This window comes from Pyxicephalus adspersus, chromosome 9 (genome assembly GCF_032062135.1).
Source record: "Pyxicephalus adspersus chromosome 9, UCB_Pads_2.0, whole genome shotgun sequence".
In the NCBI taxonomy this organism is placed as follows: domain Eukaryota; kingdom Metazoa; phylum Chordata; class Amphibia; order Anura; family Pyxicephalidae; genus Pyxicephalus; species Pyxicephalus adspersus.
The window spans coordinates 45,327,545-45,346,462 of NC_092866.1; the positions used below are offsets into that span (position 1 = coordinate 45,327,545).

The 18,918-nt window shown below is 38.5% G+C and overlaps 2 protein-coding genes across 2 annotated transcripts in view; one reads left to right on the forward strand and one right to left on the reverse strand.

Annotated features, from left to right (window-relative positions):
• Positions 1-831, forward strand: part of INCENP (inner centromere protein) — a gene marked incomplete in the record, with an annotated part of 13,085 nt that extends 12,254 nt beyond the window's left edge. Inside the window, 1 exon segment of the mRNA XM_072421787.1 lies at positions 225-831. Coding sequence (XP_072277888.1) covers positions 225-431 — 207 coding nt within the window.
• A 287-nt stretch (positions 832-1,118) lies between these two features.
• Positions 1,119-17,138, reverse strand: SAXO4 (stabilizer of axonemal microtubules 4). The gene is made up of 11 exons (XM_072421788.1): positions 16,984-17,138; positions 14,260-14,395; positions 11,115-11,268; positions 9,178-9,306; positions 8,229-8,292; positions 7,457-7,563; positions 6,542-6,610; positions 5,067-5,153; positions 3,586-3,663; positions 3,411-3,499; positions 1,119-2,438 (listed from the first exon to the last, which is right to left on the reverse strand). The coding sequence occupies exons 1-11, from the start codon at positions 17,087-17,089 to the stop codon at positions 2,321-2,323; spliced, it is 1,137 nt and encodes a 378-aa protein (XP_072277889.1). The 5' UTR covers positions 17,090-17,138; the 3' UTR covers positions 1,119-2,320.
• Positions 17,139-18,918: the final 1,780 nt, after the last annotated feature.

Genomic DNA, 18,918 nt, shown 5'->3' on the forward strand with positions numbered 1-18,918 from the left:
ATGGTATCTGTTTAAAGAGGTAAACCATCCAGTCAGAACTCACTTAGTGGAAATCATCTGACCTAGAATCTAGACTTTTTCACAAATTTTTCATAAGAAAAGCCTAAGTAATGTCTGTAAACTCAAACTCTGGTACCTTGCAAGATATGTTTATTTTGAGTATTCTCTTTGCATTGGCGTATAACTAATGATTGATCTACTTGCTTGTCTTTGCAGGAAGACAGCTTGCGCAATCAATACACCAACAGTACTATCGCCCTATAGATGTCAACAAAATATTTGGCACTATTGACAGCCCAAAACTGGAGGACGTGTTTTATAAGAGAAAGCCCCGCTACTACAAGCGCACTAGCTCTGCAGTATGGCACTCACCACCACTAAACAGCAACAGGCAGCATCTTGCTGTGGGCTACAACCTGAAAAAATACTGAGCAACAGCACTGCGGGCTCTGCAGCCCACATACCAGACTACTGCACACTGCTCTATACCTGTCTGACTGTTTTATCTATATATTTTTTAACTGGTTATCCTTTATATTTGTATGGTAGGGATGTCACATTATAAAAATAAAGATTCTTTAAAGATTAGTTCATTTTCTGCATTGTATAGGTGCAGGCTGTTGGAAATGTCCTCATGCATGTAAGGTAAGTTTAGAGATGGTGAAAGTTGTTTGTTTTGCTTTGTATCTGTGGAATTGTTAATAGCGCTGAAGTAGCTATTACATTTGTAATTTTTATTTGTGGCCGAGCTTATGACTAACAATCATTGGCGAGTCCAGTCTGCTTGAGTGTCCAAGTGAGAAATGTGTAATTAAATTTTTCCAGCAGTCATTGTTCTGTACATTTTTGTTTCTTTTTTTTTTTTTAAAGAAATATATGTGTATGTTATTACTGGTCTGCCTATTTTTTTCATTGAATACGGACTATGAAATTCTAGCAGTTTATACTATATAAGCAGAATTCCACAATAAAATCTTAGTTTATGCCAAGCAATACATTAACCCCCCTAGCGTTCTAATTCTGTCAGTTTTTTGATGCAGTGAAAAAGTGAACCTAATTTTTTTGCATAAAAATTTTTGTTTGTATTGTGGCCTGTAATTCTAAGGAATAACTCCCAGTTATTAATATTATATTTATTATAATATAGTAAATCATAAAATATAATGAAATAGACCACAACAATGTATATTATCAAAAAAAACTAATTTATCAAAAAATGTCAAAAGGTCAGGGATAATGGTGGGGAAAATGTAAATCAGGGCACTGGGCAATGATGTTTGGTGGACTAAAATATGTAATTTTATTTTTGTTATGTTTTGTGGTGTTTTTTACTGTAATTACCATTTAAAAGCAGATTACATTGTAATCTGCTTTTAAATTTCCCACCTGGCCACACCCCCCGAATACATCACAACTCGCATCACCAGAAAGATGTTGCATCCTCTCGGGTGATGCGAGTGGGGTTGTCCTGCCCGCCTCACCCCCGACATCCACCGACATTGCTGCTCGCATCAGCAGGGAGCTGCAAAGCACAATCCACCCCGAGTCACACTTGGTAGTACCGCTAGGGGGGTTAATTGATACCTGACAACAGCGTGGATTAATGTGACGTCACTTCTGTAGTTTCTTAAACATCAGATAACTCTGCAATGGGCAGACGTGGATGTGCAGTGCTTACTCTTGCATAACCTGAAGCTATGATCTGAAGCAATAATATTTAATTGGGGGTTGCAAACATGTTAACTATGCGTGAGACTCATGCAAACAGCTTTATGCTGTTAGTTCACCCTGTCATTTTGTTTGCAAAAGAATTAGAGGTCTGCTTTACTGCCATAGAAAGCCAGCAGAATCTTTATTTTATACCCAAATCTAAAAAATGTCATATGACAAACTTGACAGCATTTGGATTGGTATAAATACTTCATGAAACATAATTTACTCTTGCCCTTTTCTGAAAAAGTATGTATTGTGGTTTTTTCAAACAGTCCTTTCATGAATTTTACCCCAAAGATTAGTTCTTCAGTAAACAATACATAAAAGGTAGACACTGAATGTTAGAAAAAAAAAAAAATCTTCCACTACTATAAAGCCACACAAAATGTCCTTTGGGTGGATATGGTACCTTCCAGCAGAGAACTAGGAATATTCAAATGTTTAATGTGAAGCTGAGAAATTGGCTTTTGTTTGTTGAAAGGCTCTGGTGTGGTTTGGACTTCTAAGCTCAGTCACAAAAGGGTTAACTATAAGTAAAATATGAGTTTAGGTTGTGTTTTGGACAACTTTTTTTTTTCATTTCAGTTTTACCTCCTAATCTTTTGGCCTAAATACCAGTTATGTGTATTTCATTGTTTACAGAGAAGCCACTGTGGAGTTGTTTCTGTATGCCAAAACGAATCCAGCCCTCTCGATCTTTACCACGGGTTGTTAGATCTATGTACCTGCAGTAAAGGGGAGAAGTCAATTTATGGTGACAAATAGAATAATTTGTATATTGTTTAACAAATAATGTAAATGATGCTTCATCTAGTCCTGACATTCCAGTTCATTAAGTAGGAATTTTAATACCCATGTTATTTTGGATCAAAGATATAAGTTGTATCGAAACTGGTAGCTCAGTATAACAACTCGGCCACAAAGCTTTCAGCCATGTAGCTCCTGTGTTTTTCTAAGGAAACTTATGTCTGTTTCTAGCTTATATAGTCAATTAAAGCAGTGCTCCCCAACCGTTCTGACAGCAGGTCCTGGTGTCATAGTATTACATTTTGCCCCAGCCTGGTATATGTACAGCTTACACATGGCTGCCGGTGCTTCTGCCTTCTGTCATTTGAGGCCCCCAACTCGCCAGCCACAGACTGGCACCAATCTGCAGCCTGGGGTTTCGGGACCACTGCACTAAACCATGCACTTTGTGACCTCATTTTGACAGCTCCATAGAGCTGGCTTCAAAAGCTTTTTAAATCTCTTATTCAGAATAAAGCACCGTACAGATGGTAGATCACTATTGCTGGAAACTATCTTATGATTGTTTCCAGAGACAGGTGATCAAATGAGCGCTGTACATACAACTATTTTATTTATGGGGAGGGTGAGTGAGTTGCAGCCTCTTGTGCTCTTCTCAAAGCAAAGTGCTTGTTTCCAACTGGTCATCAATCCACCAAGAAATCGATATAAAAATATTATTTCCTGCATGCTTTATACAAAACATCTAGGTAAACTGAGCTGTGTTGCCTGGTTAATTGCATGACTATTTAAATAGGTGCTACATTGTTTAGGGACCCATCATTGTTCTTTTAGTACGATCATTCATGCTTCTGTGATGCCAAAATATTCTTGACAGGACATATTCTTGTACTGTGCATGGCACACCTAATCAAGTCATTTCATATTGAATAATAAAGCTTGTAGGGTACCTTTGGTTGTAATTGGTCAGGTAATGGTGTGAAGGCTCCTTTTCAGGCTGCACATATTTCAGATTATTATTACTGAATCCAGATGATTCCTGTTAGAGGGTAAATATTTTCTCAGGTATGTAAAAGAAAACAAAAAGTCTGACTGCTAAAAATTATAACCTGCTTGTATACAGACCTTCTTTCCAACATGAACTCTTCCTAAAAGATCATCCTGCTTTGTGAGGTTGCCAGATTTGTTGTCATCAGGCAGATACTGTAAATATTGACCGCAACAAAAAATATATATATATATATATAAACCTGGTCATTAATGTCATTTTGCAAATCACGTAACAATTGATAGCTTAATTAAAAGTTAAAACATGCTAAATAGTTCAGTTTTGGTCGCATTCACAAAAGTCTTGAATTTTGCAATACATTGATTAAAAAAATGATTAGGTGCCTTAATCTGTTCAAAGCAGCATGGCCTTCAGAAGTGAAGAACTGCCCACTAAATCAAAATAGAAAGACAAGAGTTGTCATTTCCACTTTCCATATGATTTATTAGTACCCTCCACCCTCATCGTGCAGTTTATACTCTCAAAGATGTTTACAGCCCAGAACAAAAATGCCTGTTCATTATCATTTTTTTTAGCATAAATTCCAATTCAGTTGATTAATGCAGCTATCACATCAAAGGACTAGTAAACTGCAATATTTGACATTTTTGATCCTGGCTTTACCTATTCCTATTACATTTTTAGAAAAAAATTTTTTTTTTTCTTTTAACTTTGGTATTGTCTCAGTGTTCTTCATCCACGATTCCTCCACAGGTTATTTGCTACAGGCCAGTAATGTAAGAGGCATTCTTCCCCCGACCACTGCACTATCTACTATCTTCTGTAGATATAGTAATTATAGCCTAAACATTAGTTCAAGGGGTTCCCCCATGTTAATAAAGTTTTAATGGCTTGGTAGAAGTTTTTCCCTAAAGTGGAACCAAACTTTAGAAATAATAAAAAAAACTACAAAAGGGACAGCCAATGCTATTTCTGCAAGAAAAAATAAACCTACCTGCCTGTTTGCAATGTTTAAAGTGTATGTCTTCACATCTGCATTTTTACCCAGTTCACATACAGGTTACTTACTGTCTTGGTTGGCTGGGCTAGGAAATAACTGCCATGAATGCATATGAGAGTTCATTCCATCCAGGGAGCTGGGTATGCCATGATAATACCCTATGTTGAACATGTGAAATACAGCGTACATAACAGAAAGAAAGTCTGCAAAAAGATATGTACCGTATATTTCTTTTGCAGATGGCACATCACCTGTCTATCCTGCAATAAATATCATGCTAAGTGTAATATAATAGAGGGATGGGTAAAGGCACAACATATTAGTCTCTGGTTGTATGCTGCACATTAGATGCTTTCCAGCTGCATTATGAGATGGAAATGTAAGTAACTGTATGTTAGGTCCTTTTTCATTGGCAATTGTATTGTTTACATTGAAGTTAATCTCTGATAAATGTTTGATGGTAAAAGCTGACGCAGGTGATTTGTGTGTATCATCTTAACCATCAACTGATTTTAATACATCCAACCCAAGAAAATTTCCTGTAATCCCACACAGTATGTCAATCATAATCGTGGCAAAGTTGTAATTGATTCTTACACTAGTCCGGAGTACTTGATCCGTTTCTCTGGAGAAACCACTGTCTCTTTCAGAGTTCCTGGCTAATGCTGGAAGTGGCTCTCTTCCCTGCAAAAGAGTTGCAATTGAATAAAGTACCAGCATACATAACTTTAGCATGAAATAATACATTGTTATTGTAAAAAGTTTATGAATGGATTTCAAGGCTCTTGGATTATTCCGTCTGCAGGGACTCAAGTGGTAAAATATCCCACTTCTGTTCAAACATCACCCTTCACTTAATTTCTTTAGCAAAATGATTCTGCTTTTTTTTACTTTACAAAGAATATCCAATCATAAAAGGAAATGTTAAAAAAGGGCATGCATGTACTTGCATTGTCTGATCTCAACAGATCAGTATCTTGTTCACCGAGCTCCTTGAAGAGTGATAATTTACAGGTAGTCCCCGGGTTACATACGAGATAGGGACTAGGTTTGATCTTAAGTTGAATTTGTATGTAAGTTGGAATTAGGACAGATGTTTGTCTCAACATATTGGGCAGTGTGGTGTTATTGTATTCTGTCTTTATAATATGATGAATATAATATGAAAGTAAACCTAACAATCATTATGTTCAATACTGATTGGGAATGACTAATGTACATCTCTATATTGAAGAGCACCATGTGGTCCCGTTCACTTGTCCTCCACTCTCTGTAGAACAGAAAGGCTCTGTGTGTACAGTGCTTGTTCATTGGACTTCTATACAAGCCTTAAGGCCCCCTTGGAATAGATTGAAGTTGGGATTCCGACACCAAAATAATAATACTGGATCATTTAGCCAATACTCACCTAGGATTAAGATACAAACTTTGCAAGGGCTTTATTTGAAGTTAAAGTTTTAAAAACTTCCCAGACATGGCAATGGTTAAGGTGAAGGATTTGCTACAGATACTGCCAACGCTTTTACAAGGTTATATTTTGATTTGTGAGGTTTGTAGTTTAAACAAAGCAAGTTTATATCATTTGTACCACTTTGATAAGGTTTAAATCACATATTTTGCATGGAGATGAATTTTAATGTGGAACTAAATCCACCAGTGCCTTCCTCACTTCCTGAGGATGAAATGAGTTCATCTTGATTGGCTGGGCTGGGCTGTGCTGTAACTCCTGCGCTTTCAATAATTAATTCCCAGCATGTGCAGGCAAAGCTTGGATGTGCAGCTTAGTGGCGATCAGGCAGGTAAGAGAAGTTATTGCAGAAGGAACATTATCTGTCTCTTTCTGCAATAACCCTCCATCTGAAAAGCAAATGTTCAAAGTTTACTTTAAAACTTCCCCAACTGAAACTTTTTAATGAGCTGCACCAGAACCCAGCATCAGAAACATAACAAATAAATTGTAACAGCTCTTGCTTCACTATTGATTGTTTTTGTTTTGTTTTGTTTTGTTTTTTTCATTTATTTTTAACATAAACTTAAATAAATAAACTTTTATAAAATAATTATGTGTATACCTGCAACAAGGAGCCTGGCAAAAAATCTGTCTTGGTGATACTGAGTCCCATCAGTCGGTGATACCCCTTCTACAAAACAAACAAAACCTTTAATCACAACGTCACATAAAATACATCAGTAACTGGCACACATAGGATTACAGATAATCACCTGTGTGGGAGAGGGTGGCTTTGTTTTAATATGTTGCTGCACATGCACCGTGTACGCCTAAAAGCTGTAAAAAATATGTATTTAAATGTTTAGGCCTGACTCACAATGATGTCACAATGATCACCCACTACCTTGCAATGCAATGGTGGCATTGTCATACCATTGTGGGAAGCTTTAACCAACTGCAAGCTAGCTCATGTGAAGATGAAGATACTGAATTCCAGTGAGTGACATTTCAAGAAGCCTCGTTCACTCAAGAGGACTCCTGCAATCAACCCTAAGCAGCTAAAAGAGCTCAGCAAAACTGCTACAAAATGTAACAATGCACAATATAACAAGCACAATAGTAACAAGGAAGACAGCATTGAGTGATCCAACATCACAAGTTCCAGGTGAGTTCCAGGATCAAATAATAGGAATGACAGGTACAGGATCCTGATTCTGGGAAAGCCCCTTCTGCGCATGTCCAATCTCATGCATGAGCAGAAGGAGCAGCTCACAGACTCCTGGGATATGTGACGTATGTATCCCACATCGGTATCGATGTATCGCCATGTATCGCTACATCGGTAAAGATGGAAAGGGAGGAGTTAGCTTTTTACCCTAAAATGTGTATTTTTCTTAATTTCTTTTGTTAGATATTTGGATGTTTGTATTATTCTTTGTAGCCCTGAATTAATGCTCTCAGAGAATGGGGTGCACTATAGCAGATGATGTCCAGTATTGTACAGTGCAGTATTATAATGCTCTAATATTATATTTACCGGCACACGGTGTTGTGAATATGGATGATGGGTGATGGGTTCCATGGCTGACCCCTCAGTGAATCCTGAATTCTCCATTGCACCAACAACAGCATTCTGAGAGGAGCCTGCAAATAAAAGGAAGGGATGATACAGTGTTTGTTACTAGGAGAGGGTGCATGGGTTTTCGATTTCCCTCCTGGGCAGTTGGACCTGACTTTCCGCACATGGGCAGTAGAACTATCATAAGTAGGATCCTACTGCACAGGCGTCAAATTGGATGTTCATGCCTGAGCAGTAGGAACCGATTTTAAGATGGTTCTACAGCGCAGGTGTGGAGGTTGGATTTGCCCCTGCCCATTGGGACCCCAATCTTGGTCAACTCTAGTGCACAATTTTTAAATTGATATCTTGCACATGCGCAGTAGGTTCTCTGACATTGTACTGCGCATGCGTGGAATTTTTTTCCTGCACATGCAGACTAGAGGTCCTACTGCGCAGGTACGGGCTTCAGCTTTCTGATAAATTGTTAGGTTGTCACACATCCTAATTTTGGAGCTTCTAACCTTATTGACAAATCAATATAACCCAGCAGAAGTATTGATCAAGATTCTTCACGCACAATGATTAAACCCCTGATGAAGAGGGATCTCAATAATAATCAGAGTCATAATCTCTGCATGGAGCAATCTCTGTAGGTGCAGGGGCTCCATACAGGTCTGATGTTACATCTGGCAGGAATTGTCAGGTCTGGGTGGAGTGACCATTACCATTATGTAACACAAAAACTTACCTGTCTGGTGAGGCGAGTGTGCATTAAATCTGGTTTTGTATTCTGTGGACATAAAACTTGGACCCTATGGGAAAAGGGGAATTCACATTGTAAGAGGAAGTGAGAAGAATAGGGAAAAAAAAGGTGAAATATGAGAAAAATCATTTTAAATGTGCTTGTAATATTTAATATTGGCATACAATTTTTTTTTTTTACCTTACAATTCCATGCACTGCTTTCCAACTATTACATAGCACAGATGTGTAATAGAAAGCCTTTTATTTTGCTTCCTCAATCAATTCTTCTATGTCTTTGAAATCCGTAATCCTGTAAATAATTTAGTTCTGCACAGCCACCCATCGTTGGCTACATTTGCCACTGCACCGGATCATGAATTGTGTGTACCTTACCTTGATCCAAGCACATATTGGCCAGCAACACATATCATCATTAGTCTTCAGAATCTCCTAAATGTGCATGCAAGTACATGTGTGATTTTATCCTAAACACCCTGCATGGGTTTTCACAATCTCCTTTCATCTATCCAGACAGACTTCAGATGCAGTGAAGACCCCTTAGACCACCCAGGCATTATATACCAATACTAATATTCTCCAGTTGCCAGTGCTGAAGCACACAGATGTGGTCACAAATAAAGAGATGAATGGGAGAGACCAACTAAAAAAGCAATAAAGTTCTGAAAAAGTTTCTAACCCACCCTTTGGCTACTTTTACTTTATGAGACTGATGAGCACAGTTATACAATTCTGGTATTACGGCATTACCAGTATGCATATTGATAATTTTAGCATTCCTGATTCTCATACTTCCCGTTAATCTCAGATTATTTCCATAACTTTTTACACTCCACACAAAAGTAAAAATGTTCAAAGTTCTTTGTAGGACTATTGTTAATATCAAGTGATTTGCCTATTTCTCAAACATTTAAGATAACCTCCCTACAACTCACATGTCGGAAATTTTCCACTTCAGGGGACCCCTTTCCATGAGGCACAAGCAGCAGTGGTCGATGTTGAGGTTGGACACCTGCAATAATGCTGGAACCGTGATCCCGCGTGTCAAAGTGCACGGACTTCACCTGTCAAGATCCAGAATAAAACTCATGAGATCATCCTGACAAATTGGAAAAACCTGCACTAAAAATTACAACTGATATTGCTGATCTTTGCTAATTGCCTGGCTGATCCTGGCTTTCCATCAGCAGACCAAACGCCTGATCTGCAAGCATGTCCCAGGTCAGTGATTTGCAGAGTATTGAGGTCATTGCAGCAGCAGAACACATATTTACAGAATGAGAGGTAGGCAATGTCAGGCTTTTTTTTTTTCTTTTAAAAAAGGTTTTCATTAATTACAGGTAGTCCCCAACTCCTAGATATGAACGTGCTTCCCTGCTTGCTCGTGTGCAGGACAGAGGCTTGATGGGGGGGGATCGGTTTGTATGATTTGCAGAAGAAATCTTTTGCTAAACACAGCTGAGGTTGTGGGTGATCTTATGGGCTGTTCTGCAAGGTCTTGTAACTATTTAATGACCAAGACAAACTCTGCAGTTGTTTCTTTTTGCATATCGAAGCAAAGCTTGCTCCAGAAGTTAATAAATGAATTGCTTTGTGATTAGCTCACAGTGAGGATTTTATACAATAACTTACATCACACTGCCTAATAATATGTTGAGACAAACATCTGTCCTAATTGCATTTATTAAAACAATGTACCTGTTCTGACTTGCATACAAATTCAACTACAGTCCCTATCTCGAAAACCAGGGACCAGGGACTACCTGTATAAAGGAAAGGAGATGCTGAGACTCTAAATGCCTTAATTAAATCCTTAAGCAAGAATCTAACTGGCATGACCAACAATGTACTGACATTTACTTCAGCACCAAATCAACTAATAGAGACATCTCCCATGGGTCAGAATTTAAAGCTGTCTTCAAATAATCTTAAGTAATCTTTATACCTTTACCACCTTGTCATCTACTCCTTACCACTTATTCCTTATAAATTGCTCGATAGACCTCAATATCCCCAGAAAAAGCCCAGTAGGGTGACACGAATCTGAGACTCAATATTTCTCTACAAAAGCTGTCCAGTACACTATCCCATGGTTATATAGACGATAAGAAAACCTATACTACTTAGAATTATAATGTATAGTACTTAGTCTCAAGTGCACTCCACAAAGTTTGTTCTTGAGCTGAGACTTATATCTTATGTATTCTCAATGTAATTTTTTTCTCTATGTTTGATTTATAATTTGCAAAATTTGCCCAAAAACCCCTTCTGCTCTTTCTTTTTTCCTTTCCTTTATACTAATACTAAGGGGCTAGCAATCACATTTCAGTTTTGATAACTATAGTACTGGATGATCCAGTTCTTCTCCATGATTTGTCATCCTATATGTGCACAGATTGGACATGTTGGTAAATTACAATTTAAAGAACATCTGTCTTGTGCATATTCAAGCAAATCTGATAGGGAGCTCCAAACTGTTCTGTGGTTGCCCTTATCCCCACTCCATGTTGCCCTTATCCCCACCTAAAGCTATGTACATGTATAATAATATTAAAATCTAGAAAGTGTACAGTGGTCCCCTGATGTTATTTAGCAATTCACTAGGAGAATCATTAACAACCTGCCAGGGACTAACACTGCCATTTCCAATGGTGGAGGTCACTGTGGGGGGCCTCCCGGAACTAAACAGCACTGTGTGTGCAGTGTTCATTTTACTGTCCCTGGTTCAATCCCCAAAAAATAATTTCCAGCAACAGAAATCCAGTATGTGTAGGTAGCTTTAGTCTTCTAAACTAATCAATCATTGTTTTCCTGCCTAAATCACAATTATGTGAAGATGATATTCTGCTGTCTACAGGCACCTAATACTCACAGCTCTGGATTTGGGAATGGTGACTTCGCTGCTTCGGATGAATCCACTTTGTGGGGAGTATAGCATGTGGGGCAGCGGCTCCGTTCCTGTCGCATGTTGAGGGGAAACAAAATCTCTGTTTGTGATAGATGTGTAATTGTTCCTCAACATTAGCCTGAGCAACAAAAGAGCAAAGGATGGTTAGCAAGGTGTCCAGTTTGAGCTAGTAGAGTGGTATCCATTTTTTTTTAAATTTTAATTTACTCGCTGTTGGTTTTTACAGCTCTGTGTATGATCCTAGATGGAATCTAGAGTCCCCCTTAAATTGGCCATCAAACGATATGGAGAATTCCCTTTAAATGCAAAATGTATTGTTCTAAATTCTAATGCACAACCCCCAATGACATCTCTAATGCAGGGGTCAGCAAACTCCGGCCTTTAGGCCAGATACGGCCCAGCCAGTAGTCCTTTCCGGCCCAACGCCCCCCTGGTCGATAGGCCTAATCTCGGCCGGCAGGGGTCAGCAACCTGCGGGCTCTTGAGCCTCCTTGTTATGCTTGCCTTCCCTATTTACCGCAGCCTGCGTTAACACTTCTGCCGCCGGGGTAGGGGGACATTTCTCTCCTCCGAATGCATTGCGAAGGACAGGGATTTCCCTTTAGGGGCATTCCTGGTGGGGGACAGAGCCATCAGGGAGAGAGAGAGAGTTGGGCCTAGTGTGCCTTCTTGACCTCCTAAAATGGCCTAGTAGCCAAAAAGGTTTGCTGAACCCTGTCTTAATGTGATATGTTGCTATCTTCTGTCCTATGAAGCTTGGATCCATAACCACAATCTGAATTCTCACCACTGAAAAATGGTTTTAAAGGGGCTGGGAACATTGTGAACACTTTCTTTCTGAAGTTCTCTGGGGCATCTAACCATTTCTGGTATTAGACCAAATGTGGTGATGTAATGTTTTTGGTTTAAGTATATCCAGAGAGTCCATGGACTGAGAAGAATTTAAGGTGCAGCTTAAACAATCTCAGCACTGAAGACACCTTGTACATTACTCAAGTTTGTAAGTTTAATTTATATATTAATTTGTCCCTTACATATTTTTTAACTGCTCCTTACCTTTAGGCATAGGGAGCAAGTTAAATTGAAGGTGAACCTGTTTTACTTCCTTAAGGGTTGATTTTCTTCCCATTTAGTACTAAAATGAACACTTCTCTTTTACATAGCAAAAACTTGTTTAGCAGGGGAGGGAAAAAGATTTTTCTAAGCTGCAGTTTTTTTATTTCATACTTTGAAATTTGAAGGTGAACAACAAGCGAACATTTCACACTATATATTTTTACAGAGATTGTACAATATTTATATTAATAATAATACATTATAACATATGATATATCTGATTTATAAGAATACAACATAGCACATATGTGTAGATATTATGTTGTAAGATATATTAGTGCAAAATTGTATTGCAAACTCAATTTTTTATTGATCTGTATTCTGGATGTCCAGATCTTGTTTGGTCAGGTGCTTGTCTATATGCCATGAAGCCCACTTGGTTGGGGTAAATATAGGCCCCAGGAAGGAGTTTGGGTGAATTGAGAGGATTTATTCATAATCTTCAAATCACATGGGTGATAGTTGGTTACTGAGGTGTGATCTTTCCCTGGTATGGGTAGGACACTAATATACGCCAATTTGGTATCCTGCATTATCCTATCTCCTTTTCAAAGTGCAATAAAGTAGGGGGTAATCTGAGGGCCAAGATTCTTGTAGAATGTCTCAAAAACCACCAAGGTTAGTTCTGAGTCTTGTGTAACCCATCCCGAGCGGGTTTTAATTTTGGGTAGAGCCTAAAATTTGGGTTTTGGATTTAGTTTGATACCAATATTTTCCCTGGCTTATCCCTCCTTATTAAAAATTTGTGACCTACCCATTGGAGCGTTTTTTTAGCTATGGTGGTGAGGCAAAAGTTAATCTCAGTACGAAAAGCCTTAATCTTTGGCTTCAATCTTCAAATCCAACCAAGGATTCTTTTTTTATCTCGATAAGAGGTCACCGTAATCTGTGAGTTTAGAATTCAGACACTCATCATTCAACTGGCAACGGTAGCCAGATGGTCTTCCCTCTAGGCCACACATGGTGACCAAGATAGGGTCATGGTCTGACCATGAGACAGAAAGAATCCTTGACCCAGAGACCCAGGGTAGAGAAGTGGAGGAAGAAGATATGGAAGATTCTGGAGATTTGCTGGTGACCTGCGGAATAAAATGTGTAGTCCCAGGATGAGGCATTCATCTCCCTCTAGATATCCACCATGTCTACCTCCCTTACCAAATCGATCAGTTTGTTGCTCTGTTTGGGTGGATGTCTATAACTGGGCATCCTTAGGCATAATTCGAACAAAGAGTGTCCTAAAGAAGGCAGTTTGACCTGATATGAGGGCATAGTAGAACGCAAATGTACCAAGCAACCAGCAATGGATCCAATCACCAGTAGAAATCTACCCTCTGGGTCCTTCAGTGTTTCAATAGCTTGAAAGACCAAATGTTTAGCCACATAGAGGGCCATCACAAAGTGTTTCTTACCTGAATTAGCAGTGAAGAACATCCTATAATTCTTGTGTTGGTAGGCCAGTGAGAAGTGTATAATGAAGTGTGTTTCTTGTAAAGCCACAATATCGGCATTCAGAAAGTTAATATATAGGAAGTATTATATAGGAAGGCCTTTTTTATGTTTGATGGGGCCTTGGACATTGGACTTGGACATTATGCAAAATTATGTGGAGCAGAGGACTCACCCGGGTTCATAAGAATAGATCCTGTATTAGATCTAGCATCTCATGGAACCTGAAGAGTGGTTAGAAAGTACTCCACTTTTAGTTTGGGCAGCGAACTTCTTTCATTTAAGATACAATTAATGAAGTATTAATGATTGCATAGCTGCATTATTGTGTCTTTTAGATCTGCCTGAAGTTTAGCTTTAAAAACAGTTATTGTTTCTGGTCACAGTCTACTGCTTCTTTCATTGGAAGAGGAAATACTTTGAAGCTTAGCAAAGGACCACGTAAGTTTTGTAATAAATCGATTTATTTCATTATGAATATTGATTCAGCTGAAAAAAATCGCTTGCCTCCATCGTACCCATGCAAAAACTCAACATTGAAGCTTACCCCATTGGTGGGTTGTCTTTCCGGTCCAGGTTGGGTGAATAGTATACAGCCGGTCGAAAATTTGATTGGTATCCTGTGCTGCGATGGGTAAGTGTGCCAGGATGTTGCACACCACCTGGTACATACTGAGGGTGACCTGAATAAGACCAATGTGAGAATATGAGAAGAGTCAACACATGCATTTAAACTATGATCTTATTTTATTAATTTTAATCTGACATAAAAGTTTTTCTGTATCTGACTAAGTCCTGGTAAAGGTGGCCTAAATTTCTAATAAAAGACAGAATGTTCCTAAATTTGAGTTGTGCATATGGCAGGTGGGCTATTTTCCTACAGGGGGTAATAAAGAGCACTGAAGAGAACCTGGCACCAAATAATGCATTTCATACAAAGTATTCCTTAAAATTATATGTGTAATTAATTTATTCTATTCATGTAGAAGCCTCTGTTGTGTAGACATTCAAAAGCTCTGAGACGGAATGTGATCACAATAGCTCTACAACACTCAAGTAGTCAAATGTTACTGCAAGTTCAAAGGCACATTGCAAGTGAAAAAAAAACTTTTAGAAATGAAAGACACTGCAAGTGGCCATGTAAATTACTTGCTTTTTTGTGCTTTATCCTGCAATTGTTACAGTAGTAACAGGGTCACTTTAAGGTAGTAAATGGTATTTATGTACTGTATATAGAGGAAATTGAAGAATCAGAAGACCAGGCATGCTGTAAATGCCAGACCAAGGTTGGAGGAAGAGGTGGCATTGGAACAAACTGAATGAGGATGAACAGGTATCCGCCCACCAGGAATTATTAAGGAAAACCATTGCCAGTCTATGGCCAAAATCCCATTATCTTTATAAACTAGATGCAAAAGTTAAAAGGGGTGACCTAATAAACCTAATTACAGGACTTTATCGTGTTTTTTGCAATGCCATACCTGCACAGAATAAAAATGGATATTACTGTGTAACATTAATGTGTTAGCTTATGCTCATCTCTTCCAAGTCAGCACGGCAGAAAACTTTGAAAAGGCTCAGTTTACAAATCCAATCCACAAGTTCAGTGGAATTATACAACTTCAGCTAAATGGCTAGACTAAAGATCCTTATCCTTGTGGGCTACCTAATAATTCAGGGAGGGGTTCTACTCTTCTTAATTATTGATAATTTGGAATATTATTAGGTATTATGATATGTAAGTAAATGGAGAACATCTGAACATGCTGGTAATGGTAAAATATGAACCTATGTCGAGGGGTACTTGAGATTACGTGACCACACAAGGCAGCTTTTGGTTTCAAGGGGTGGTATAAGGGGGCACACAGAGACCCAACAGTTCATAACCCTTGTAAAATGATCACCTAAATTAAAAATATGACTATTGTCTTTTTGATCTGTGTTCTCACACACTACTCACCAACAGGGCACTTTGTGTCATTTTCCATTGTTTCTTCAATTTTCTTTATCACTGTATTATAAGTTTTATATACTCTGGTCTGACCTACTACAGACCTGTTCAGTTGCAACAATTCAGTTGCCAATTAGCTGAAGGCTTACATAAAATGAAATGTATGATTTAAAAAAAATTGCATCCAGAAGATGCAACAATACTAAAACTGCGCCGGATCATTCTATAAAGAACCATACAGGTGATAAGCACCAAGAGTGCCAAGAGTCAATCCCTATTCTCCTGAACATTTCTGCAGAATTAGATGCTGGAAACCAGAAAATAATAATGCCAAGACTACAGGAACACATTCTATAGGACACAGCTCTCAGTTGGCCTCTTTGTCCAGCAAGTTACAAGAAAAATAGTCATCTACCATGGACCTAACTTCCACTGTTTTGCAGTTAATACACAACTATGTGTAATCTTACGGTATATAGGAATATATAGGATTATTTATTAATGCCAAAAGGAACAACAAAGGTCCTATTTGTAAAACACGGTGGGAACATTCCCTGGTGTGAATCCATTACTGTCATTTAAACAAATGGACCTGGAAGATACCCAGGAGGGAATGTTTCAGTTAATGTCTCCTAGATTGTAAGCTCTTCGGGGCAGGGTCCACTCCTACTGTGTCACTGTCTGTATTCGTCTGTCATTTGTGACCCCTATTTAATGTACAGCGCAGAATATTATGTTGGCGCTATACAAATCCTGTTTAATAATAATAACAATAATAATAATAATAATGTCTGATTCCTGGTTTTATAAATAGAGCCCCAAGATTGGAGATAGCTTGGTATTATTATTATTAATATTAATAAACAAGATTTATATAGCGCCAACATATTACGCAGCGCTGTACATTAAATAGGGGTTGCAAATGACAGACAGTGATACAGGAGGAGAGTAGCCTGCCCCGAAGAGCTTACAATCTAGTAGGTGGGGGAATTTACTTACAATAGTTGTTAAAACAATACTGGTGGTGGGTAGCCCAAAGCTAACAAAAAGTTTACAAAAACATTCCCATCCTTATACCTATGCTTATTTGTGCCTGTAAATGTGCAGATTGTATGGATTAGTATTTACGTGACTTTTGTTTGAAGGTGCAACACTGTGCAAAGTTCTGAACCTAAGACCAGCAACTTTTCATACACCTATAAAAAATAAAACATGATTCTCTTTTGGTATCTGCACATCACTAATTTGCATTCTTAGTTAATAAAAAGTCTTGAAAAACAAACTTCTTTATTTGCTTTGCTCTCCCACTGTTACTCTCACCATACGAGCTGTTGTAGTTGGTACAATAGAAGTTCAGAGGGTCAGAGCTTCCTCCAGAACTGCCCCGAGTTCCTGGAGACGCGCTGCCAGTCGGAATACGTCCCATAATGGTGGCAGGATGAGATGAAACTGCTTCAATGGTTTTATGAACACAAAATGCCTTTGCAGAATGTGTAACTGGAGTAACCTGGCTACAGTCACGGCTACAGTCACTATAGTAACATAAACAATGTCAGTCTAGGCCTGTGGGCACTTCTTTGCAAAACAGGATCTATGATCTCAAGTTATTGAGGGAACATTTTCCACAATGATTACAATTTTCAGTTTTTCATATATTTTTAGGATTGCTGTTTTTGGCTTGCAGGATTTCCTATTCAATGTTATGAGAGCAGCAACAGATGTGAGGCGCTGCATCACAAAGAATAATTCCCCCATTGGGATTTATGCTCTATTTTTTACTAACACCAATGCATGGTGATTTATTACTAAACCTGTAATTTTGTTATTTATATTGATACCAATGCCCATCAGAAAAGGAATGTCTTCTATTATTCCCACTGATACATGGGCACTATATTTACTTCTACTGACTATTGATGCAGGAGCATTTTTTTACCCCATTGACGCAGAGGCATTGTTTAATTCCACTGACCACAGGAAAATTTCTTTTATTAATGCAGGGGAATTTTTTTCCTCCAAGGGCTCTATTTTAAATAGGGAATTTTACATTCCCTCAATGTCAGACACATGCTGTGACATTTATTCTGTATACAAGAACACATACTAAAATTCTGCTAGGGCTGCGGGAGTAATCAAGAGAACGGAGCTGTCAGCATAGCGGAGCTCCGCTTGCTCAGATTGCTCCGCTTCCTGATTGGCTGAGGAAAAGGAAATCCTGATGACGCTCGAGCTGTCATCAGGGTTTCCCTTTTCTCAGCCAATCACAAAGTAATAGAGGTGAATGGGGAGCCTTGTCCTCATTTAAGCCCCAGTGCCCGGGGATCCCTCACTGTCAGAGTCCCATGGCTGTGCTCATGTCATGAATGCAGCTGTGGGAATCATCCTGTCATTGTGGGATAACCACAATAAAGTTTAGTTACACAAAACATACACATTCAATAAAATACTTTAACATTAAAGCCGTCATTTTTTTATGCATATTTTAACCCTTTCAGGGAATGATTAGGGGGTTTTATTTACCCCTGTACTCATTCCCCAGGGTGGGGTGGTGGAGATCTGGCAGTCTCCCTATTAAAGGGGGCTCCATATTCGAAAGTTCTGCTGAAAAGGCTTGTAAAAGCCCCCATTGTTTTCAAAAGGAGCTTTCATAAAAGGCTGAAAATGCTTGTAAAAGTCTCCATTGAATTCAATAGGAATATTTTCAACGTTGCAAGCAACTTTTAAAATAAAGCTCATAAAGTGCCATCCTGGTATAGATTAGCCCATTGGAATGCATGGGAATTTCAAACATGGGCTTTTAAAGCCTCATGTTAAACGCCGGAGAAAACATTTGTGTAGACTAAGCCTAAACAAAACATACATTTTCTAGGGAGCACATGGGTAGGATACTGCAACTATCGCATGCTTGTGTGTGAGCATGTGCACTCTAAGGTGGACATAGAATGGTCACAAGTACACATGGTACATGTGCTCTAATGAGAAAGGCTTGTGGTATAGACAGTGTGACCGCTTCCTAACTAGAAGTTGTGGACATCCAGAGAATGGGGGACTTGTAAAAGAAAATGTTAAAAGTGCCGTGGTTTACAAAAAGCCATTATGGAAGCTTTCATAAGTATATTTAATCATATCCAAATGTTTTTTTAAGATAAAACTAATTTCCTACATCTTTTGTTCTATTGTAACAACATTTATTATTACCTATAGAGAAGCAATGTTGTCACCTTACAACAGGAATTGTTAGGACTACAGAACTGC